We start from the raw sequence: 24,987 nt of genomic DNA on the forward strand, positions 1-24,987 counted from the left end.
CATGAGCTAGTATGTGAAAATAGAAGAGGGGATCAGAGAAACATAAAGATGATAGAGAGACTTGTGCTAGGGCATGACATTTTTGGTACTTTAGAGGTGATTTGAAGCCTATGGTTGCTTCGGGTAAGTGTCTAGCCTCTCCTTCTCTTCTTCATTTCTATTAATCCTTGTAAAGGAGGAGGATGATTTCATTTCTCCTTAGATTTAGACCAAACCCATTGCATTTATTTGACTTGTTAGAAGTTAATTTAAGTTTATATACTTGAGGTAAATGATTTTATAGTGTTTTGGAGTTGGGTTTGAGGGTTTGGACAAATCATAAGCTAAAATTTGATGATTTAGAGCAATGTTGACTAATAAATAATATTATTTAACTTAATGGAGGTTAATTGAAGCTTATGGAGGTATTTAAGGTTTTGGTTATGATAAAGTTAGAAGTTGGTAATTTAGGCTAGCTAATTAGAGTTATAAAGTGTATATATTAGAGTTGGAATTCAAAAGTAGTGTTTAAATGTGTATATTATCATTGCTTATATACTTTTTGAGTAGGTAGAAGCTAAAGGAGTGTGTAAACCCCATCAGATAACCCTTTTTATTAATAAAAGAGTTGAGTTAATTGAATAATCTAATATTTTTATTTTCTTGTTTGGATTGTTTGTGAGTTTTGTGAAAATTGAACTCTTGATATATATATATATATATTATATAAAAGCATGCTTTTTGTTTTAGAAAATCATGTGAAGTGGGAATGATTTCGAAACAGATTATATACATTATATTGTGAAAATGGTTTTAAAGAAATTATTATTATGAGTTGTTTAATAAATTGTGAATTGTATGAAAAACCTTACAATGATTATAAAGAAAATTGAGGATATGCATAATGACTTGTATTGTATTATTTGGCATGATCATATTGTGAGAGGTTGGGAGTTCACTCTAAAAGGTTAGATTAAATCCATATGGTAATCACTAACACTATGGGAGGCTCCACTAATTTCTATTATAATTATTTAGAAGTCTCATTTTCACCAACAAAGTGGTAGGTGGCATACGACACCCTCAACATTCAAAAATAGGGAATCCCTAGTTTGAAAGTGGCTGCCTCCCATAATTAAAGAGTTTAGGCCAACCTATTCATATAGGCTTAGTCTTATTTGTATAGTTAGTCCACGGATTCAATTGGAGGTATTTTAAAGGTTATAAGAATAGATAAATTGTAACTAAACATATTTGTATGATGTGATCAACTGTGTGTTTTTCTATCCCACTTTGCATTATCATTTACTGTCTAGCTTGTTTGTAGATAGATTAAAGTATTATTTAGTTACCAAAATATTATTCTCACTCTTATGATTATTATTTTACAAGTGAAGACTCTTCTAAGGGCAAAGGGAGGCAAATCTTTGTAATGCCTTTATTTTAAGGTTAAGGGTCAAAAATGTTACTGAAATGTACATGAAAGGTCATAAATAATCCTAAACTCAACTAAAGGTCATTTATATCCATCAACTTAAAAGATTATATTTCTCATCACCCTTACATTAAATATATTGACAATTTGTTTCTAATTAATGGGGCCTACAATCTTTTAACATTTTTTATTCCCACCTTTTCTTTCCTCTCTTCTTCTTCACACCTACACATCTTCTCCACACTTGCAACTTCAAACTTTCACCCCCGGGACAATAATTGCTATGAACTTCCCCTCCCACTTTATCATCTTCTTCGTTGTTGTATGTATTGATAAATATACTCTCTCACATTCCTCTCTTCCCTCTCTCTCTCTCAATGGAAAAGCAAGTCAAGCATCGAAGCCTAGTGAACTTCTCTCCTACTTCATCATCTTCTCTACTGGATCTAGCGAAGTAGGTGATCAAGTATTGATACATGCATGCAAGAAGGAGGAGGATAAGGCATTAATAGAGTTGAAAAAGCTACAGAGAATAGTTGACTTTTTCACCACCCTCCTCTTCCTCTACATCTTCGTCGCCACTATCCTCCCCTTTTGTCTTCTGCCTTATTATCCATTCTCATTTCCTCTCTCTCCTCTATCTCTTTATCGACATGAGCAAGCAACAGAGATCATCTACACCTCAGTGTGGACTTGCATATAAAAGGGATGTGTTGAGTGGCAGTGGTGTCGGAAGGAGGGAGGCCATCAAGAGTTGCACAGAGAGAGAGAGAGAGAGAGTTGAGAAGAAGATGAAGAAGAGCATATGGGAGTTGCAGAGAGAGAGAAGGGGAGGGGAGAGAGAGGGGAACATGTAAATTTAGACAAGGATGATGTGATTGAGAGTGGTATTGAATATTGTAGAGGAGGAAGATGACAATGGGGAGAGGAGAGTTAATATAGGTGGGACAAAATTTCCTAGTCTGATATGGGTGAGGAGAGGGGGAGAGAAAAGAGAGAAGGAGAGGATAAAAAATATAAAAAAAAAGTACTGTGGAGCCTATTATGTAATATTTTATAATACAAAATATTAAAAAATTTAAAAGTGGACCCACTAATAGAAAAATAAATAAAAGGAATAACAAGGTGATAAAATAAAAATTTTTTAAGGTTGAGGGATATAAATGACCCTTAATTAAATTTAGGATTATTTATGACCTTTCGTGTATATTTCAAGGATATTTTTTTACCTTTAACTGTTATTGTAAATTAATGTGTATTACAAATATATGCTATTATTGCCAAATAGGACAAGCTCATTGTTTTGAGTGCACTTGCATGACTATGTTGTGATATTTTATTGTATTTTGTCCTAGAGGATTCTATATGTGATGAAATTATTGTGATGGGCTAAAATACTAGTACAAGTGCATGATAGATGCTAATTGACTTTTTTATGATAAATGAACATTTAGGATTAATGTATTATGAATTATGCTAAGAGTAGGGAAAGAAAATTGAGAGATCCAAAATAGGTAAGGCGAATAAAGGATGAAAAAGGAAGAGTTTTGGTCGCAAATGGTGATATTAATAATAGATAGAAGACCTACTTTTCTAAACTTTTCAATGATAGATAAGGTTTGTCTAGTAATTTAGAGAATTTAGTAACTCGTGAAAGAAAAACAAATTTTGTCCTTCTATCAAAGGATATGCAATAAAAAGGTAAAGGAAGCTCTTAAGAAAATGACAAATGGTAGAACCACTGAATCTAATTGTATCCTTATTGAAGTGTGAAAATATTTAGATAAAGTAGGGGTATAGTGGCTAGCTAAATTATTTAATGAGATTTTACAATCCAAAATAAAATGCCTAACGATTAATGGAGAAGCACCTTAGTTCCTATTTACAAAAATAAAGGAGATATTGAGAATTATGCTAATTATAGAGAGATTAAACTTATAAGTCATACAATAAAATTGTGAAAAAGAGTAATTGAGTATAAGTTGAGATTGAAAACTGATATTTTTGAGAATTAGTTTGGCTTCATGCTAGGTAAGGCAACTACAGAAGCGATTTATCTATTAAGGGAATTTACATATAGTTTTTTAGAAAAAAGATTATGATCATGTACTAGGAGAAGTACTTTAGAAAGTCTTAGAAAAGAAGGCAGTTTGGGTTACTTATATTAGAGCTATATAAGATATGTATGAAGGGCGATAATTAGTATAAGAACATTTAGTGGTAAAACAAAGGACTTCCCTATAAGAATTGGACTCTATCAAGGATCATCATCTTTAAGTACTCATTTGTTTGACTTAGTTCTAGATGTTTTTATGGAGCATATTCAAGAGGAAATTCTCAAATACATACTTTTCGTGAATAATATAATTCTTATTGTAGAAAAAAGAGAAGAAATTAACTGTGAACTTGAGTTATAAAGGAAGACATTATAGTCAAAAGATTTTTGCCAAAGTAGGAGTAAGATGAAATATTTACATTGTAATTTTAATAAGAGATTACTTTGTAGTAATTTGAAAGTAAAATTAGGAGATTAGGTTGTAAAATTTTAAATGAGCACATATGAGAAAAGGTAGGCGTATCACCTATTGAGAGAAAAATGGTAGAAAATTATTGAAGATGATTAGATTTGTATAAAGAAGATTGTAGGAGGCACCCGTAAAGATAATGAAATAGATAACTTTGAGTCTTATTGAGAGGGGTAGAGGAAGGTTAAAGAGAGTACTTTTAGAAGTTATTGATCGAAACTTCTTAGTTAACAATATTTTTAAAAGCTTGGTAAATAATAGAGTATAATAGCATCGTATAATCTATGCAGTCGACCCCAATTAGTGGGATAAGACATGTTGTTTGTATTATGAATTATGATGTTTTGGCCTTTTTTGTTAAAATGTGGGGTTTTAGATAGTTAAAATGTGTTTGATATGTATCATTGCTCAAAGGTGTATGTCAATTCTCAAGATAAGATTCAAGCCAAGGACAAATCCAGAAATGATAATATGAGGGGGCCAAAATTAAAAATTATCAAAAATCAAAGGGGGAAATTGATTTTAACATATTTTATAAATAAAAAGTTTCCTATTTATAAAGAATAGTTTAAAGTATGGGGGGCAATGGCCCTTACATGCCCCTATTTGGATTCATTAATGGTTCAAGCCTTAGTTAAGACTAATGGCACTTAGGTTGTGTTTGGGACAACTTGAGGTTACTTTGTTTAGAAAAGAGATGGTTTTGTACTCGAGTGTCCAACTTTTAAATGGGACTTTTTTTTAGTGTAAGACTAGTGCCATTAACTAGATAGCTCAGTTAGCTACATGTGAATGCTTGAATCACTTCAATTGAGAGTATTGACGCACAAGTAGAAACATGTTGTCATGAAATGCATCATGCATTGTGGCTCATGAAGCAAGCACCATAATGCATGGCATAGAAACTTCTGGCCATAGCGTAAGTGACATTCGGCTGTGCTGGATGGCTAAGTATGAAAATGATGAATTTGCCCCTATTTCATTATTTTACCTTTCCTTTTTTTTTTGCTATGCTTTTGTGCTCTATTTTTCTTATATATTTAAGCTCAATCAATTTAAAAAGGTTTTCTTAAGATCTTAAACTTCACAAATGTTTTAAATTATAAATTTTAGTTTAACCCTTTCTATCATGGTGAATCATAAAGGATTGGTTAACTCCTAATTTCCATAATAGGGTATTTAATTGTTGAGCGTTATGGTAATGTTAAGGTGAAAATCAACTACTATAAATGATAGTATACTATAAACCTTATTGGATTCTAAAATTACCCTTTAAACAATTTGTATTCAACTATATCTTCCAATAATCAATTATCAAACTCCAATATGAGTTGTGAAATATATTTTAAGTTGAGATACTGTAATGCAAACAACAATACTCAACGGTACTACTATATAAGTTATAATATATTAGGTAATTTTTATCTCTAATGAATAACAATACTAACTATAGTTCTTAATAGATTAAATATAATACTTCAAACATGTTTTTAAAGACAAGAATGACATAAGCCAGATGATGTGTGATCATTAACTTCCTCTTGCTCCTTAAAAACAAAAATCATCATTCATTGAATCAATCACTTGCATTATTTTCTTTATGAGTATTAAAGCTTCATTTTAATATCTTACTCTTTTAAAAAGAGTTCTTTTCATTGTTTTCATGTCATCTTTCAAGAGAGATTTCTAGGAGAAATATCCTAAAGATATTATTCAAAGTTAGGAACCTTGGAGGAAATTGTAATAACATCATATAAAGGTGTAAGGAGTTGTAACATCCTCACTCCGAGAAGCCCATAAATATTGTTGAAACCTATAGAAATAACTTAGATTAGGTCAAAACATTTTAAGAGGGGTTTAGGGGATAAAATAGGACAAGAATTAGGCCTCTATAGGTGTTCAATCATGAATATGATAAGGAGTTAAAACACGTTTGTCAGTGGAAAGATATAAAATCATAGTATTGAAAATCGGACCGGACCGGACCGGCCGGGTCAACCCGAAAATCGGTGAACCGGTCTCCTGTCCGGTCTGGGTTTGCTCTTAACCTGGTGAGGGAGTAAATCGGTGTAACCCGATCAACCCAGGTTCAACTCGGTATAACCCGGATAACCCGGTGGGTTAACTGGGTTAACCGAGTTAATATTTTTTCAGACTTTTACCCTAAAACGACGTCGTTTTTGATTTTTTTTTCATTTTTAATTTTTCAGAGCCTTGAGTTCAGAAAAAAGATAACAAAAAAAAAGTGAAATTGAAGTCAAAAAATGAAAAATTAGAGATAGAGCATGCTAAGTCCAAAAATATAGTATTTTATTATTGTTAGACTTTTGAGTAATTGGATTTGGTTGAATATTTTTATAATTAATGTCTTTTTATTTAAATTGTATTATTTTAATCATGACCGGTTTGCCACCGGTTCAACCCCGATTGAACCACTAACCCGTGACCCAGTGCCATGACTAGTTTAATGACCGGTCCGGTTTTACGTACCTTGCATAAAATAGAGAGCTTGAGCTCTTTATCTATGCTTGCCTATAGACATTAACAGAGAGTTAACTTTACTAGAGTTAGGAAACGGCCAAGCCAGGTCATTATAGACTCAGGTCTATAATCTTGGTTGTCCTAAAATCAACCATGTTTGAAGCCCAATATTTATTCAACACATTCAACATTGAACCTGTAAGTCCATTTTTATTATTTTTATATTAATTTTTTAAATTTAAAAAATTCAATTTTTATGTTGTAATATTTCATATCCTTTTTCTAAAATACAAAGTATAATGTTCAAAAATTAAAAATAAATAATATAAACTCTAAATTTAAAGTATAAATATATATTCTCAAGTCTATATTTAGTTAAAAAATTGAAAATGTTTCATTTTTTAGAGGTAAAACAAAAATAAGCTTGAGCCCACTTTTATAGGGTTAAGTGGGTTAGGCTTAAAAGTCCAATTAAATTAAAATTTTCAAATTTTTCTAACCTGAACCTTAAAATAAATAAGCAACCCACCAAGCTTAGCTCTAAACTTTGCCATTTCAAGCCATGTTCATTGGTAGACATGTTTTGTACTGTCATGATTGTAGACAAATATAACACAGATAAATAGGTATAAATATGATTAAAAATAGGAGTTTTATATTTTGAACACATTGTGGCTAGAAACTTTGACCCTTATCTACTAAGGCGTGACAATTTTAGACTTTGAGGGACAAATTTAAGCCTTATAGCCTCAAGGTAAGTCCCCATAGATTTTTTATTATAGGAGTGTTTAAGGAGTGTTTATGCATTGAAATCAAGTCTAACTAATTGTTACCAATTAAAATCTAAATTGAAGCATGATTTAGTTTAAAAATATGATTCAATCATTTATGTAAAAGTCAATTTAGGAAATGATAGATTTATTTAGTTTATCCTAAAACTGTAGCTTCAGTAAATTGGAGATTTTGGGAGTTTAAGGTGAATTTAAGACTAATTGTTATTTAGATTGATCAGTGTTTATATATTACAATAATATGGGTGTTGGATCTAAAGAGTTAGGCTAGGAGTATTTAGAACGTTTGATCTTTAAATTATAATGGTTAGATCTAACTGCTTTTTAGTGTGAATGTGGATTCCAAGAATTCCTAGTTTTTTTTTAGTTGTTGGCTACTTGAGTTAAGTTAGGGACCACAAGTCCTTGTGTTGGATTCAAGCCCAAGTAACTATGTTTAAGTTTTCCTTACATGTGTGGTTAAAAAAAATTGTATTCTATATAGTGAACTACTTGTAAATGAACTAGATGAGCATATTAATTAGTCGGATTGAAATATTTTTGTAAAACTTCAATTTAATGGGTACTTTTTCTTAAAGAAATTGGTATGCTAATGTGATAGCCTTGTATTCAATTAGCCTAAGGTTTGTATTATAGTGATGTAACTATTGAATGACTAATGTGTTGGGACTCGAATGTTGTTACATTGGTATATCCTTGTAAATGCTTTGAGACTAATGGAATTGTATACTGTCATGGTATGTTAACAAGTGGTGTATGTATAGGAATATTATAGAGAAAATAAGGTGGCTGTGATCACAAATTATATATTGTGAAGTCATCTCATTCCTTCAATTGAGATTCATATAAGCTTGGCACCATTATGGCATCCCTAGGTTTAGAAAGGAAAATTGTGGTTCGATTAGGAGCCCTATAGCCTTTGGTCAAGTAATATTTCCTAATCAAAGAGTCAAGACATTTAGACATATGAGCAAGTTTGCATTATTTATTTAGCCCACAATTTCATCTAGAGAAAATAAGAATGGTTGTATTTTATTATATTGAGTACCTTGTTGGTTATTATAAGGTTAAAGTACTAATTAGCCTCTAAATTTTTTTTTTAGACACCATTGATATCTTAAAGTATATAAAGGCACAATTTTACCTTGACATTTTGCAAAACGATACCAATTTACCTTAAGTTGATGGTTTGAGCATGTTGATAGTTTATTTTGACTTTTTAATCACTAAATACCTACTAGCAAGCCATGTAAGAATCGTTGTTTGAAAGTGAATTTTGAAAAAAAAAAATCATGGCCACATATTCACTTCATTTACTCATTCCTTCATTCCTTCATCATCTTCCTTAACTATCATCATCATCCCTCACTAAGGTTGCCCTCAGCAATTGCTATCAGAGATATGAGTGAAATAACTAGAATGCAAACAAAAAATGAAGTAACCCGAATGCAAATTGTAACACTTTAATTTTAAACCTATTTTTCATGAAAATATGATTCAATAATCAAACTTTAATCATTAAACACTTACCATAGTGGCAAAGTGTCTATTGTAATGTCTACTTTGACATTATCAGAAACACATTGCATATAACATAATCATGGTAATTAGGATAAAACAAATCTTCAACTTAGATTACCAAGATAAAAATGAGGGTTAAACTTAAATCATATTTGTAAAATATTTCAAAAAGTTTTGAAACCCAAGAAATCTTTTTTTAGAATGTATTTGAGCTCAAACCATAATTGCAAAATTATTATTTAAATATACAAAAGTATGAAAATCATACAAGGTAAGATAACAACTCAAATTAGGATCAAAAGAGCCAAAAACAATAATTCTACTACAATATGCGTGATACAATGCACATATGCCACGACATAAGGTACAACATGAACATTTCAGCAAATTTGGCATTATGAAGTGGCATATCATTTTATGTTACGGTGTAAAATGCAGAACTCATTACAAAAACATGCTATCATGGTAGACTTTCTAGCCAAACTTTCTCTAAGCTCTTAGTAATAACATTGATTTCACATTCAAATCATTTCTCAATTAAAGGTTAAACTCTTATTTCTAAACTCACTTTTTTACAATCAAAATACAACTTGGGTGCCAAATTTTCAATCTAAATATCAAAAGTATAAACTTGATCCTAGACCATATTTACTAGGCTAAAGGACACATGTGCAATACACTACAATATACATATGGCACATTTACAATATTTCAACGCTCAACCCCTTGATAACAAAAATAGAAGGGGGAGTCTATATTTTATAAAATATCATATAATTCACAATTAATTAGAAATTTTCTCACTTTTCACTTACATTAATATTTTGACCCTTTCTAAATATCTTATTTAACACACATACAACTTAAGGCCAAAATATACAATTTAAATTAAGAATCAAATAGTGTAACTAAGCAAAAACATACAATTTCCTAGTTGGCATTACCAAGATAAATTATACACATCAATTCTTAAAATAAACAAGGCTTACAAATTTAAGATAGAAATCTTAGGCCTCGAGTTGTTTCCTTCAGTCTTGTTCTGATGAACTAACACATATAATATTGAAGAGAGAAGAGTGAGTATAATCATTAGTACCCAAGGTATATCTAATCTATACTAGTGCAAGTCAATTAATTTCAAAAATGCAAGTGGCATAACATTCTCACACACATTTATTTATCATTTACAAGACTTATTTCACATTTCACATGGCTAATAATATGAGTTCATAAGATTTTATCATAAAGGTCATAATACAGACAACTATGTACCCGTAATAACAATATGCATGATCACATCTTCCTTATATCCTCTATATGCCTTCGACATGATGCTATTACATAATAGGATCTTCTATATGATGAGATTACCCTAACCTTCCACATGTGAAAAGCTACCCAGCCAGTATTACTTAACCCACTTATGGGTTATGGTTTCCCCTAAACTCACATAATGAGGTGCCATTTTCCGTAAATTAGCCTCCTTGTTGAACAAGTAGAAATTAGGTTAGATTTGAATCTCTCAATAAACCATAGGATAGTCCCTCATTGAACAAATAGGATGACATGAATATAATCAAGGCAAGCCATCAAGCTCCAAATGGCGGCCATATCACGTGGATTTAGATTCTCAACTCTTTTTTCTAGGTAAACTCCTACATCACATGATCATACCATGCACAAATGCACAAATTATAGCATGCACATAAATCATCATAATTAGCATGCAATTCTTACATTATCATCATGCACTCATTTATCACATTTTCATCATGTCACAATTTTCTTCACATAACTAACAATTTACATTTGTTTTACATTATTCTTTATTAATATGAGATTAAGCACAAGATTTGCTATATCACATTACATCACCTCAAACATTCCATTACATATGTGTACACACATTTATAGCTACCACAAATCATGCTCAACTTATAAATTTTTAAATATGTCATGCTATATTTGCAAAAGCCAATATCACATATTTAGAGAAAGTAGTTCATGAAATAACATAACTAATTAACACACAAAAGTATAAGTTTTTTTTTCAATTACCTTAAATCTTTGAGAAGTTAAAGGTTTACCCTTTAATAAAAGTACTTCAAAAGCTATACCAAAGTTTGAATGGTGTATAAGATGATTAATCTACAATTAATCATACTAATCATCATTAATATCATCATATGCACTCTTTTAACTTTCATTAATCAATACTGTAATTACCCAAAGTTCCAATCTTTTGCATTTAAGTATAACTATTAGGTTTATTAACTTCCATTAACTTCATTTAGTTTCTATTAACTTAAATAATCACTAATATAACACCCCACAATCAAAAATACACTATGGAAGTCTAGGGTTTGTCCAACATGGATAGCCTAAGCTCACAACATTATAAAAACTTTTAAAATATATGTAGAATATTTAAACAATTTTCGTTAGTCTTATTTAGACCAATGGTTTAGACCCATAATCCTAGATCCAAAAATCCACATTTTCCAACACCAAATCTTACTTCTAAAATGTGTAGAGAGATGAAGAGAGAAACATGGCATATGTAGGTGAAATTAAGCTCCAATTACCTCTAAAATCTCTAAAAGTTGATGTCATAACAGAGAAAATACACTCTTTGTTGGCCTCCTTGTTGTTTGTCTTCCCCCCCCCAATTTTAAATGTTTTCTACGTTTTTTAAAAAGCTGATTCTCAACATTACAATTTGAACCAAGGTGATCTAGTTCACTTCCAAACACAATTCAAAGGCTAAACCTAATCCCAAAAGGCCTATTAGCCCTCTTTAACTATCCTCAAATTCAATTATATTTAATTTTACATAATTATCCTTCCTTAGCTTAATAAATTAGAGAAAACTTTTTTGGGATGTCACTATTCTTCCTTCCTTTTAAGAATTTTGTTCTCAAAATTCAAACAACCAACAACAATATATACCTTATTGATTCAAATGAGAGTATAACTATTTTATCTTCTCCGTAATTTTTCAAATAGTATTACCAAGAGTCATTCCTTTCCATATCACCTTCATTAGGCAAATGGTCTTGTTTCTCAACCATTTCTCTTTCACATCAACAGTCATTTCTAGTTCAGCTTGATAGGTTAAGTTCTCCTGTAACTCAACATCTTCTAGCTCAATGATGCGAGATGGGTCTCCTTAATCTACTCCTTAATTTCCCCCCATACAATGTGTCAAACTAATATAGAAATGCAGCTAATAATGATAGGAGCTTAGAAATAGAGCTAACAATTTATGACAAGCTTGATGTTGCTAATGAGCTAGCGCGAATAAGCTTGAAAAATCTTAAAATTGGGTTTAGAAGTTTTAAAAACTTTCTTTATTTTGATTTTATTCAGGCCACCCAAAAAGGCCTAAAGAAATCTAGGCCAAATCTCGAATACTATAAGCTCAAACAAATCTTGTCTTCACTTTAATAAGAGTAGAAAAAAGGTTCATTTTAATGTTATGTTACTTGACAAATCTTAATTTTTTAAAGATAAAAAATTGAAATTGGCTCAAAAAAAGGAAAATAAAATAAAATTATATTTAAAAATTTAGGTTTTTAGGCTAGTTCAAATGAACCCAAAAGCCTAAGATAAGAGTTAATTAGTTAGGGAAAAAACATATATACTTTAAAAATTTTAAAACAAGAAAACAAAAGATAGTGTAAATGATTACATTGATAAAAATTAAATTGATGTAAGGGTTAATTTGTTCACATTTAGTTACATACACTTATCAAGTCATATATATATATACTTTACACATTGGATTATTTGAAAGTTAAGTTATATTTTAAAACTTAAAGGACTAATATGATAATTTAAAAAAACATAAATGATCAAATTAATATAAATTAAACTTGAAGGATCAAATCAATAATTGAGGTAAACTTGAAGGATTGAAAATTTCATTATCCCTTGTGTATATCTTGTAATTACTATACACATATGCATTTGTTAGATTATCATTTTAAATATATTTGTATAGTAGTATTTAAATTTCTTAAAATAAAATATTAAGTTCACAGTTAATTGTATCATTCAAACATAAATTAAATGCAATTATTTTACCAAATTAATATTCTTATGAATGATTATTTTAAAGGGACTTTAAGGAAAAAAAAAATAACAAGAAAAGTACACACCCATACACAATCAAATACATACGCAAGCGCATGCGCAAGTATACACATTTGAAAATTACTTCTTAAAAAAGGGACACAATTTTTTTTTTTAATACCAGTACAAAAGAGACATAATTTGTCGTGTTGTTTTTTAATATTATCCTGATTTTATTAATATCTAAATTTAATATTGGATCACCAATCTTATGCAATACAGGAAGCTGCACGGTTCGAAATTTTACAAGTGTGGCTTTCATTTGCTTTTATGAATTACTTTTAATATATTTTACTAAAATTAAAAAAAATTAAAAATTATTAATTCTGTTAAAAAATTTAATAAATTTTTAACTTTATTCTCATTAAATATACATATTTTAATCACATATTTTTTATCTCCAATATTTAATGGAAGATAAAAAGAGAAATTTATAATGAAAATTTAATGATATAACTTGTAAATAAAATAAAAATTTTCTCTCACTATTCTATAAATAAATAGGACAAGAGAAAATATATATTGGTGGCTAGAAAATATGTGTGTGTGTGTGTTACTTGTGAAATTTAATAATACAATATATTTTGATGTAATATTTTTTAAAATACTAAGCTATTAATATGAGTGAGATAGTCATCCGACGTTAATTCAAATTGCAAGATTAGTTATAGGAAAAATGATTATAAATTTTTTTTTAAATTATATAAATAATAATTTGATCATTTGAAATGCTATAATTCTCATGAAGTCCTTAAAAACTCTGTGTCAATAAATTTTAAAGTATAAAAATCATCTTACCCTTATTAAAAATAATAAGCAATAACCACAACTTTTATTTAAGAAATCATAATTTTTTATCCATAAATTGCACGAGTTGAATTAAAAATTATAACTTGTCAAGTATAATTTTTGTTATTAAAAAATAAACTCCAATTATAACAAATGCTTAAAGAATACTCCATCCGTTTAAAACTATAAGGCATTTTTTGAAGAGTTAGATGTTAAAAAATGTAAGGTATTTTTAGTCTTTTGAGGTGTAATTATTATCTTTTTTAAAAGTACCCTTATTGATGAATAACTTTATATTTATTGTAGGGTGTTTAATGGGGGTAAATATAAAAAGACAGAGTTAGTTAAAAGTAGGTAACTGCCTTATTGGGGGTGAGATTCAGTTAAAAATGCCTTACATTTTTAAATAGAGGGAGTAATAACTTTTATTTTGTGATTGTAAGAGTTAAATAAGAAATTATAATTTATCTAGTGTAATTTTTATTATTGAAAAATAAGTTTTTAAAATAACAAACCCTATTTACACCTTTTTTTTTAAATAATTGCAACTTCTATTCAAAGAATAGTAAGAATTGAACAAGAAATTATAATTTTTTAATAAAAGTAAAATTTATTGATAAAAAGATCCTTAAAGATTTTGATATAATTATAACATTTTAAAGGATCAAATTGTCATTTATATAATTTAAAAAAATTTTATTATTATTTTTCTTTAGTTATATGACGTAAGAAAAAAATGCAAAAATAGATAGAGTTTAAGTAGAAACCAATATTCAAGCCTTTTTTTTCACCAAAAAAAAAATTCAAGCCTTTATGATTTATAAAAGCAAATAAATATGTGCAATATTTGTAACACAGAGGCATGGCTTTTAATTTGTTATCAAAAAGGAGACATGGCTTTTAAAACGTTTACCACACAATGTACTAACTGGTTAGAAAAGAATTTAACCGCTCCACCTATCCCTTCGAGCAATGAATGTGTTGTAGTCGCTCCAAAGCTCACATGTATTTATATTTTTATAAAGCTAGTTATGTTTAATCGTTACAATGCATAGGGGAAAATATTAATTTAATTTTTTTTTCAAAGTATACTTAATTTTATTATTTAAATTCTTTTAACATATGTGAAAAAGATTTGAAAAGTAAAAGATAAAATCGCCTGAAACTCAGAAAAAAATAGAGAAAATAAATATAAACAAAAGATTACACTTTATAAATTTATATATTATATTGGTGATAATATTGATTTCTTGGTGATGGATATTTTGTTTATTATAAATTTCAGAAGTTACCAAAAAAAAAAAGTCGAGATCTGTTTATGGTTTATTCGGTTGATGCTGACCTATGAACAGGGAGCCTGTAGATAGATCAAAACCAGCAAATTAAAATTAAAACTTAGAAAAAGGTCCAAATAGAGATTAATTAACCAATAAGTCGATTTCATGATTTATTAAATCTGGTTAAGCATGCCCATTGTGACCAATGAGGGAAGATGCATATTTTTTAGCATTAAAATAATCCAATATTTTATCCACTTTTCCATGACAACTACGAAGGAATCATCATCATCATCATTTATTGTTTAAAAAAAAAAAAGAGGAGAGGATATCTCAAAAAAGAAAGGGCAAATTACACAGAGATCTCATACAAGAATTCTAATTATTTAAAAATCTCACAAAATGTAAAATATCTCTAAAGTCCCACGATTTTTAATTGTAAAAAAGCCTTAGATTGTATTTACCAAAATGTCCTTATTTTAAAAATTAAAAAAAAACATATCTTCCCCATTTATTGGCATTGTTGGCTTTATTGTTTATAAATGAACAATTAAATTGGCCCAAATGCATCATTCAGCTTCAACACAAATTTATATCATTAGGTACAATGCAAAGAGCAAATTCAATCCTAATTGAATCAAAAAGAGAGAAAATGAGATTGATGAATGAAAAAAAAGAGAGAGCAAAAGGAGGGGTAGTGATGATGGTAAACAATTGGACGTGAAAGAAGGTAAGGAGATGAGTGAGAGGTGAGTCACAAGCAAGGCAATAAGTAAAAAACGTAAGAAGCTCCTTGAATTAGGGCATTCATAGCTTAGATCTTATTCTGAAACATGATTAATACTTAAATAATCAATTATGGACCAAATGGGATGTTTAGGTATTTTTATCCAAACCATAATTTTTCTTGCAATAATTGATTAAAAGGGCAAATACAAGCAGGCACTCAGCTATAATGGTATTTTGGTAAATACATATCAAAACTTATTTACAATTAAAGACTTCAGATTTTGGAATTATTATTTTTATGTTTCATGAGACTTTCTAATAATTAAAAATCTTGGGGGCACCTCTATGTGATTTTCCCATGGAGAAATAGAGGAGAGAGAATGTTGAACGTATTCTTATTGTGAAAATAAAATAAAATAAATTATCAATAATATCAATAAATAATAATAATAAGGCGAGCGAAGGAAGAGTGGGTGAAAGGAAAGGAAAGGAAAAGAAAAGAAAAGAAAAATAAAAGGGGAAGGAGTGAGGCCGGGAAAGATGGGTATGAAGGAAGTGTTGTTTGAGATGCGAGCTGACTCCCGGTGGAAAGGGAACCTTCTTCGTACTTCTTCTTCTCTTTCTCCTTTTGATTCTCATTCTTCCCACTAATTAAACTTTCATCCTTCTCTTCTTCCATCATTCTTTTATCTGTTGTTGTTTCCTGAAACTACTATTACCTTCTTCTTCTTCTTCTTCTTCTTCTTCTTCTTTCTTCGTCTTGTTTTCCTGTTTCAGATTAAAGGCTTCAACTTCTTAGTTTGCGCGAAAAGATAAACTTATCTTCTATTAAGGGTCATCTTTATTTTGTGGTTTCTTATGGGGTAATGCCAGAACCGATTTCTGAATGCTTCCTTGATGAATCAGTGATCGGTTGATAAGTGGGGTCATTAGCATTCGAACTTGCGATTTCTGGGTTTCGAGAAATTTCAGGTCTTTACTGTAATAGTGGAAATTGTTTTGTGGGTTTTCGTTATCATGTCAGGATTTTGGTGTAAATAATTTTAGATTGGTGAGTCTTGGTCGTTCGTCGTCGATTCCTCCTTTGATATTATTTGAATCTTGGAGGATTTGCTCCTATTTTTAACTTTTCAAAATTCCCAAAAAGAACAAAAGAAAAAAAAAGGAAAAAAAAAAAGAAGCATTAGGAATCTGATTTAGATAATTTTTGTCATCCCCAATTTTATCGTGGGTTTCTAGCGTTACTCATTACATATTTTGTATTTTTAGACACTTAAAGCAATTAGTTTTCCCGTACCAAAGGATATATATATATATATATATATATTTTTTCATTTGGTTTTGTTAAAGAAAATGTCCTATACTCGAGTTTCAAAGAGGAGAAAAAAGAGGTAGATTAAACATTTTTTTGTTTTGTTTTGAGGCACTAGTTGAATTCTCTGTTGGGCGATTACATCTTATGGGAATACCTGATAGTTCACTACTAGATCTAATAGAAAAGGTGATGTCTTGGGTTTCTTGGGGAGGAAGTGATTTACAAGTTTTGTCAGTCAAAAGTGATATGCTCAATAACAGCAGAGAAATGTGTTGTGAGTGTCACAGAAACCTCAATGAAATGACAAACAAGTACAGTTGCAAAAGCTGTGGCCGCTGGTTGTGTGGGAAATGTATGCGAGTTGCTGATATCCCTGATTCTCAATCTGATAACCTGGAATTCAGGGAAACTGTCAATTCTTGCAAGTTCTGTTCTGGTGATGATAGGAAGTATGAAGGTGAGAGGAAGTATGTTGAGAAAGTGCATCCTTCAGCCTCTCCTCAAGAGACTCCCCGGCAAAGTCCTGAGCCGCCATCGCCATGTTTCAGTGCTCAAAGTGAAAGAACCAGTTCTCCTATGATTTGTAATTTGAAGAAGGGAAATCATTTTGAATGCTATTTTCAAGACCAAGATTTTAGGTATTATCTCCAGGGGAGTATGGACTCATCTGGTGCTCTTGCATCTTCAGTGTCTACTCATCAATCTGCGGGCAGGTAATCACATTTGGTCTTCATTAGAGGATAGCTATCTGTTTTTTATTTGTCTTTTGGCTCGTCATTTAGAAACTTGGTGAAATTGCTTCAACATGATGTGCTTTGTTTTGTGAGAATGAACTGCAGGTCTGAATAATGATAATTGCTACTGCAAACATTCTCTTAGTAAATGACACCCAAAATATTAATAAAGGCATAATGCTTAATTCAAGTTCCCCCCACCCCCCTACAATCTTAGCATAAATTATTGAAAGCATGTGTATGCCTGCAGGAGCGATGAAGATGGGACTGAGGATTTTGGGAAGCACCATTTCAGCCATTCAAGTACATATTGCCATAATGATTCGGATATAGATACTAGTAGTGTTAGTGCTAAAAATGAGACTTACAGCAATAAGTCTCCTTCTGAGAGCCCTTCTAGGATTGATTTTACTTCCTGTAGGGTTGGGCTTCCTGTACAGCACGGACAAGAGAGGATCCCCATCTCTCAGTATGATGGTCCCTTTGAGAAACAAACTACGGCTGTTTTAGGAAAGCCTGAACAAGGGACGGAGGATGCATATAGTACTGGTTATTTCTCTGATGACTTGTCAATTTTTCGGAGCCAAAGTGAGAGTTCTCAGAGGCCATTGGATTTCGAAAACAGTGGTCTTATCTGGTTCCCCCCTCCACCTGATGATGAGAATGATGATGCAGAAGATACTTTCTTTCCATATGATGATGAGGATGATGATGTTGGTGATTCAGGTGCCTTGTTCTCATCCAACAGCAGCCTAACTAATGCTTTTTCTGCAAAAGAGAAACAAAACGAGGGAAACAGAGAACCACTAAAAGCTGTTATACAGGGTCATTTTAGAGCTCTTGTTTTACAGCTTTTACAGGGAGAGGGTATCAAAGTTGGTAAGGAAGATGGTTCTGAAGACTGGCTTGACATAGTTGCAACATTAGCTTGGCAAGCTGCTAACTATGTTAGACCAGATACTAGCAAAGGAGGTAGTATGGATCCTGGTGATTATGTAAAGGTTAAATGTATAGCAACTGGAAGTCCAAATGAGAGGTATTATGTGATTGAAACTTTGCCAACAAAATATTTTCCTGTGCAATTCTTTGTGATTGACTGCTAAATTGTGGACTTTCGTGCTTACAGCACCCTTGTCAAAGGAGTAGCTTGCACAAAAAATATAAAGCATAAGCGCATGACCTCACAATATACAAAGCCTAGATTGCTTCTATTAGGAGGAGCATTGGAATTTCAGAAAGTTCCGAATCAACTGGCTTCTTTTGATACTTTGTTGCAGCAGGTACTTTCTTGATTCAATTATGGAATTCCTTACATTCAATTTTCATGGAGAGAAATTATTTATTTATTTATTTCTGATGTTTGTAAAATCTGGCAGGAAAATGATCATTTAAAAATAATTATTTCAAAAATTGAGGCTCTCCGGCCTAATGTTTTGCTGGTGGAAAAAAGTGTAGCTCCATGTGCCCTGGAATATCTACTGGAGAAGGAAATTTCATTGGTGTTGAATGTTAAAAAGCCATTGTTGGAGCGCATAGCCCGCTGCACTGGTGCACTTATCACTCCATCAGTGGACAGTTTATCTAAAGCACGATTGGGGTACTGTGAGCTGTTCCGGTTAGATAGAATGGTAGAAGATCATGAGACTGGCAACCAGTTAAACAAAAAGTCATCAAAGACCTTAATGTTTTTTGATGGTTGCCCTAGACGTTTGGGTTGCACGGTAATTGCTTACTTTCTTGTTTGTGTTATCAATTTTTAGTTCATTATCAAGGATTATTTCTAGTTCTTTCTGTTACATTCTTTCCTTCAAAATTCCTTCAAGTTACACTTAAAATAATGTGCAATGATTGAGTAAGATGTGTGGTAATAACAGTTTCTGATTTTGTTTCGCTGTAGGTCTTACTGAAAGGTGCATGCCGTGAAGATCTAAAGAAAATTAAACATGTTGCTCAATATGCAGTTTTTGCAGCCTATCATTTGTCACTGGAGACATCCTTCCTTGCTGATGAGGGTGCAACCCTACCTAAAATGAGATTGAAACACTCAATGGCTGAGCCAGAGAGGTCAACAACTGACTTCAATATGTCTGTAATGTCTGACACCCTTACTCCAACTATGTGCCCATCAGAAACTGATGCTATGGCTAAAGTGGATGAATTAGAGGGTCTTGAATTAAAGTTTGAGGGTTTGGGATCAGCATCCGAATATCTTGATAATATCAAGTTTCCTTTTGATGCATGCGCCAGAGATTATAGAACTGGAAACATGCATTTCGATGCATGCCAGAATGATTTAACATCTAATTTGACAGGGGAATCGGGTAATTCTTATCCATGTGATGAATCAAATGGGGACTATATGCCTGCTTATGGCATGAGAAACAATTCACTGTCAGACTTGCAAGAATCCACGGTTCAAGAGGATAGGCAGTTTGGTGAAATTTCTGAATCAACAAAAGATAATATTGAAGAGGATGAACTTTCTAGTGAATACTTTTCTGCCACTGATAGTCATCAAAGCATCTTGGTGTACTTTTCTAGCCGCTGTGTATCAAAGGGAACAATCTGTGAGCACTCAAGGTTGCTGCGGATAAAGTTCTATGGCTCTTTTGATAAGCCTCTTGGGAGATATCTTCGTGATGACCTGTTTGATGAGGTAACTCATGTTTGTTGTGTTGTGTTGTACTGTTATTGGCACCTCAATTCTAAAGTGATTATGATTGATTGATGTTTTCCCTCAGACATCTTGTTGTCGGTCTTGTAAGGAGCCTGTGGAGGCCCATGTCCTATGCTATACACACCAGCAAGGAAATCTTACAATCAATGTTAGGCGTCTTCCCTCTGTGAAGCTACCTGGGGAAAGAGATGGCAAGATTTGGATGTGGCACCGTTGCCTGAAGTGTCCTCATGAGGATGGAGTTCCACCTGCAACCCGAAGAGTGGTTATGTCTGATGCTGCTTGGGGGTTGTCTTTTGGAAAATTCTTGGAACTAAGCTTCTCAAACCATGCAACTGCAAATCGAGTTGCACCCTGTGGCCATTCTTTGCAGAGGGACTGTCTTCGGTATTATGGGTAAAGCACTCAGATGATTGATAGATTATTGTTTATTGTTGACACTTAAAAATTAATTAATGAACTGATGTAACAGGTTTGGAAGCATGGTTGTTTTCTTCCGGTATTCTCCTATTGATATTCTCTCTGTTCATTTGCCTCCATTAGTGTTGGAATTTGATCACACTCAGGAGGAGTGGATTAGAAAGGAGTCTGGAGAGGTTACTTTAAGATACAAATTCTCTTATTTACTTTCAATTTTTGTTAACATTGCCTGAACATGTATGTGTATGTTTTGATTTTTTTTTTCCCTGCTTCTTGGCAACAAAATTTAATTTAATTCCTTTTCTTCTGCAGCTTTTGAATAATGTTGAAACCTTGTACCGTGAGATATCAGATGTGCTTGAAACCTTGGAGAAAAAGAGTTCATTTCCTTGTCTAGGAAATGAGCGTTCCGATTCTTGTGACATTTGTAGCCATATAGCAGAGCTGAAACATATACTTGGAAAAGAAAGAAATGATTATCAAGTGAGTTAACGAACTATATATATGTATATATCTCTGTTATAGATATAATATATATATATATATATTGGCCAGTATAGATGCAATATACTACTTTATCAGGATCGTTGGTCCATTGTACCTTGTAGAGTGCAAGTGTTATATGTGGTTGCTTCAATATCAATATTGTTTATCATTAGATCTTTTGTATGTGGTTACAGAGTTTGCTGCTATCAGCCACAGCAGAGACCTCACACCCAGGGATGACAGATTTAGATATTCTTGAACTAAATCGCTTGAAACATTCTCTTCTAATTGGTTCACATGTTTGGGATCGCCGGCTTGATAACTTGGATTCTCTTATTAAAGGGAGTTCTACTACCAATATTAAGCACGGAAACAAATCTTTTGCAGAGGTTAAATAATTAAGAGCAGTTTCAATTTGCATCTGTGATAGTGGTCTTCAATTAAATAACCTTCATCCTTTGAAATTGCAGGAACCTTTTGAAAGTCTTATGCTCAAACAGAAGGATGAGGCGGACAAACCTTGTGCTTCTGAACCATCTACACTTGGTCGTCCTGATGGAGAGGAAGCAAATTCAGACAAATCCAATCTTTCTGAGAGAATAGATTCTGCATGGACTGGAACAGATCAACCAACTTCAAGTGTTGAACCTCTTCATATATGTGAAGCAGATGGTCCCCAAGCTGAATCTATAAAACTATCAAGTCAAAATGATAACTCTTTTAGAAGATTGACACAACCATTGAGACTTCATTCTTTTGATTCAGCTATAAGAGTTCAGGAACAGTACAAGAAAAGCTTGGCTCTCTCTTTACATTTATCGACACTTAGATCTTTTCACGCCTCTGGAGATTACAGGAGCATGATTAAAGATCCTTTCTCTAATGTTTTTGAGACTCACTTCCAGACGTTGCCCTGGGAGGCTCAGAAGTTAAATCTGATATTAAGTTCCACGCCGACATTCATCTCCACTATGTCTCACATCTTTGAAGGTGTTCGATTACTGCATTCCCAAACTCATCGTGGTGATAGAGTTGTTGCTGTTTATGATAATGATTTGTCTAGTATAATATCCTATGCCCTTAGTTCTAAGAAATATGATGACTGGCTTACTGATAAGTTGAATCTGCATGATGGAAATTGGATTACTCGTGAGAGAAGCAGGGAAGATTTAGCTGCTTCCACCTTTTCTGCCTGGGGCATTGACTTAGATTATATCCATTATAGTAACTATGGGCCTGAAGATGCGCCATCTTCTATTGGTACTCTTCTCTCAGATTCCAAAAAATCCTCACACTTGCAAATTGCTTTTGGCGATGACTCCTTGGTTGCTGGAGGGAAAGTGAAATTTTCTGTCACTTGTTATTTTGCAAAACAATTTGACTTGCTTAGAAAAAAGTGTTGCCCTAATGAAGTGGATTTTGTACGGTCCCTAAGCCGGTGCAGGAGGTGGAGGGCACAAGGAGGCAAAAGTAATGTATATTTTGCGAAATCTTTGGATGAAAGATTTATTATTAAGCAAGTCACAAAGACAGAGTTGGATTCTTTTGAAGAATTCGCTCCTCAGTATTTTAAGTATCTGACAGAATCCATTAACTCAGGAAGCCCAACTTGCCTTGCAAAAATTCTTGGTATTTATCAGGTGAAGCTTCATGGCTTTGGTGATGTAGACTTTAGACAGTTTTAGAAGTGTTGGATTAAAGTTTAACATCTCATTGTTTGTTTGTTTGTTTGTTTGTTTTGGTGACAGGTCAGCATCAAATACCCGAAAGGTGGCAAGGAAACAAAAATTGATGTGATGGTAATGGAGAATCTCTTTTATAAGAGAAACATAGCAAGGGTATATGATCTGAAGGGCTCAGAGAGATCTAGGTACAACTCGGATACAACTGGGACAAACAAAGTCATGTTAGATATGAACTTGTTGGAAGCCTTAAGAACCAAACCCATATTCCTTGGGAGCAAGGCCAAGAGGAGTCTTGAAAGAGCCGTTTGGAATGACACATCCTTTCTGGCGGTAAGTAATGGTTCATTTTGGCTTCCTAATCTCCCTTTACATTCAAGGTTGTTTACTTCCATTGGCATGTTAGTAAAAGCATTTAGAAGTTGAACGTTCTCAATGTCTGATACAGCTAGGGTCTTGTAGCTAGGGCTTTTATGGGGGCTTTTAGATACTAGTTTTATTAAATGAAGTCTTGAGAATACTTCCCACAACAACAATTTTTCAAACAATGGTTCTGAGTCCTGACCCTTTTTTTTTTTTTTTTTTGGGCGTGGAGACCGTTTCTACTTGGATTTTTTATTTCTGTTGGTCAACATGACATAAATGATGCCTCTACGATGAAATGATCGAGAGGCATGTGATGAAGTAAACCTGTGTTCTGTTCACAATTTACACTTTTAATCCAGAAGACTTCTGTAGGAGAACATGTTGAAGATTATAAACTATCTACAAGGCGTATTTTAACAATGTAAACTTCTGCGTGGAAATGGACATTGACAGCATTTGTGGCAATTTTGTTATTTTCGACCAAGGTACTGAAAAATGAACCGGTCAAGCTACTGGTTCAAGGATTAATGGTCAAAGTCATAGTTAAACCGTGATCAGACTAGTTATAGACAAGGCATTTTATTAAACTGGTTAAGATATTAGTTTAATGGTTTACTAGTTTAACCGGTGGGTTAATCCAGATTTTGATACTATGCTTTTAACTAGTGTGAGTCTTATATATTACACATGGGATCTGAGGGACCAGTCACATTGTTGATGTCTCATGAACAGTGCGACTTGTTAGAGTTTTTATATTTTATATGGATGGATGTTACTCAAGTTCTTCAATTCTTCATGCAGTCCGTGGATGTCATGGATTACTCATTGTTGGTTGGGGTGGATGATGAACGTAAGGAGCTGGTTCTGGGCATCATTGACTTCATGAGACAATATACATGGGACAAACATCTTGAGACGTGGGTGAAAGCTACTGGGATACTAGGTGGTCCAAAAAAAGCTGCTCCCACCATTGTTTCTCCTAAGCAGTACAAGAAGAGGTTCAGGAAGGCTATGACTACCTATTTTCTCACTCTACCAGATCAGTGGTCTTCATGACGTACATAAAAATGTATCATCATCATCATCATCCCATTTTTCCTGATGCAATGCATTGATTGGTTAATAAGGATAAGTTGGTGGCGTTATATGATTAATTGTTCATACATATCCCTCGGCAGAGTCTTGTAACTTTGAACTTATTCTTCAACACGAGCTCAATGAAATTGTGAAGATTCCTTCTATACTTCTTTTGTATCACTAGTTTTGAGATTCATTCCTTCACACTGTAGCCCTGAATGTACTCTTTTTCGTGTGATGTTAAACAATGACATGCGTTGTTTATGATTTATGAATGTTAGGATGTCAATGTCCCAGTGGACCTAAGATGATATTGAAATTTACATTTAATAAAATTGAGTTTAATAATTAATATATAATAAAATAGGATTTATAATTCTAAGTTTTGAGATTTTGAGTTAAAATATAATTTTATTATTATACTTGAATATTTTTCTTATTTTTTTATTTTTAGGCAATTGTTCTCAGTTTCTAACAAATGATAATGTCACATGTTTAAAGTCTAAAATGAGATTGGTCTTGATTGCAGTAGAGATATTTGTGTGTTGCATTGTTTGAAGTCTGAAAAT

The 24,987-nt window shown here is 32.2% G+C and overlaps 1 protein-coding gene across 1 annotated transcript; it reads left to right on the forward strand.

Moving 5' to 3' along the window:
• The first annotated feature begins 16,146 nt into the window (after window positions 1-16,146).
• On the forward strand, window positions 16,147-24,689 carry LOC129310988 (putative 1-phosphatidylinositol-3-phosphate 5-kinase FAB1C). Its single transcript, XM_054952907.1, has 12 exons — window positions 16,147-17,689; window positions 17,961-18,746; window positions 18,837-18,990; window positions 19,087-19,431; window positions 19,608-20,366; window positions 20,452-20,783; window positions 20,860-20,983; window positions 21,120-21,290; window positions 21,488-21,682; window positions 21,764-22,933; window positions 23,042-23,308; window positions 24,143-24,689. Exons 1-12 carry the CDS (start codon window positions 17,121-17,123, stop codon window positions 24,395-24,397), a joined length of 5,127 nt encoding a protein of 1,708 aa, XP_054808882.1. The 5' UTR covers window positions 16,147-17,120; the 3' UTR covers window positions 24,398-24,689.
• The last annotated feature ends 298 nt before the right edge of the window (window positions 24,690-24,987 follow it).

This window comes from Prosopis cineraria, unplaced genomic scaffold, assembly GCF_029017545.1.
Source record: "Prosopis cineraria cultivar Desert tree isolate PC_DT_omini unplaced genomic scaffold, ASM2901754v1 PC5, whole genome shotgun sequence".
In the NCBI taxonomy this organism is placed as follows: Eukaryota; Viridiplantae; Streptophyta; class Magnoliopsida; order Fabales; family Fabaceae; genus Prosopis; species Prosopis cineraria.

Bases quoted from the DNA above. Each gene is read 5' to 3' on its own strand.
- LOC129310988 (XM_054952907.1), top strand. From the start codon at position 17,121: ATGGGAATACCTGATAGTTCACTACTAGATCTAATAGAAAAGGTGATG. The intron at 20,784-20,859 runs GTAAAGCACTCA...CTGATGTAACAG, and splicing joins GACTGTCTTCGGTATTATGG to GTTTGGAAGCATGGTTGTTT. The intron at 20,984-21,119 runs GTTACTTTAAGA...TTTCTTCTGCAG, and splicing joins TTAGAAAGGAGTCTGGAGAG to CTTTTGAATAATGTTGAAAC.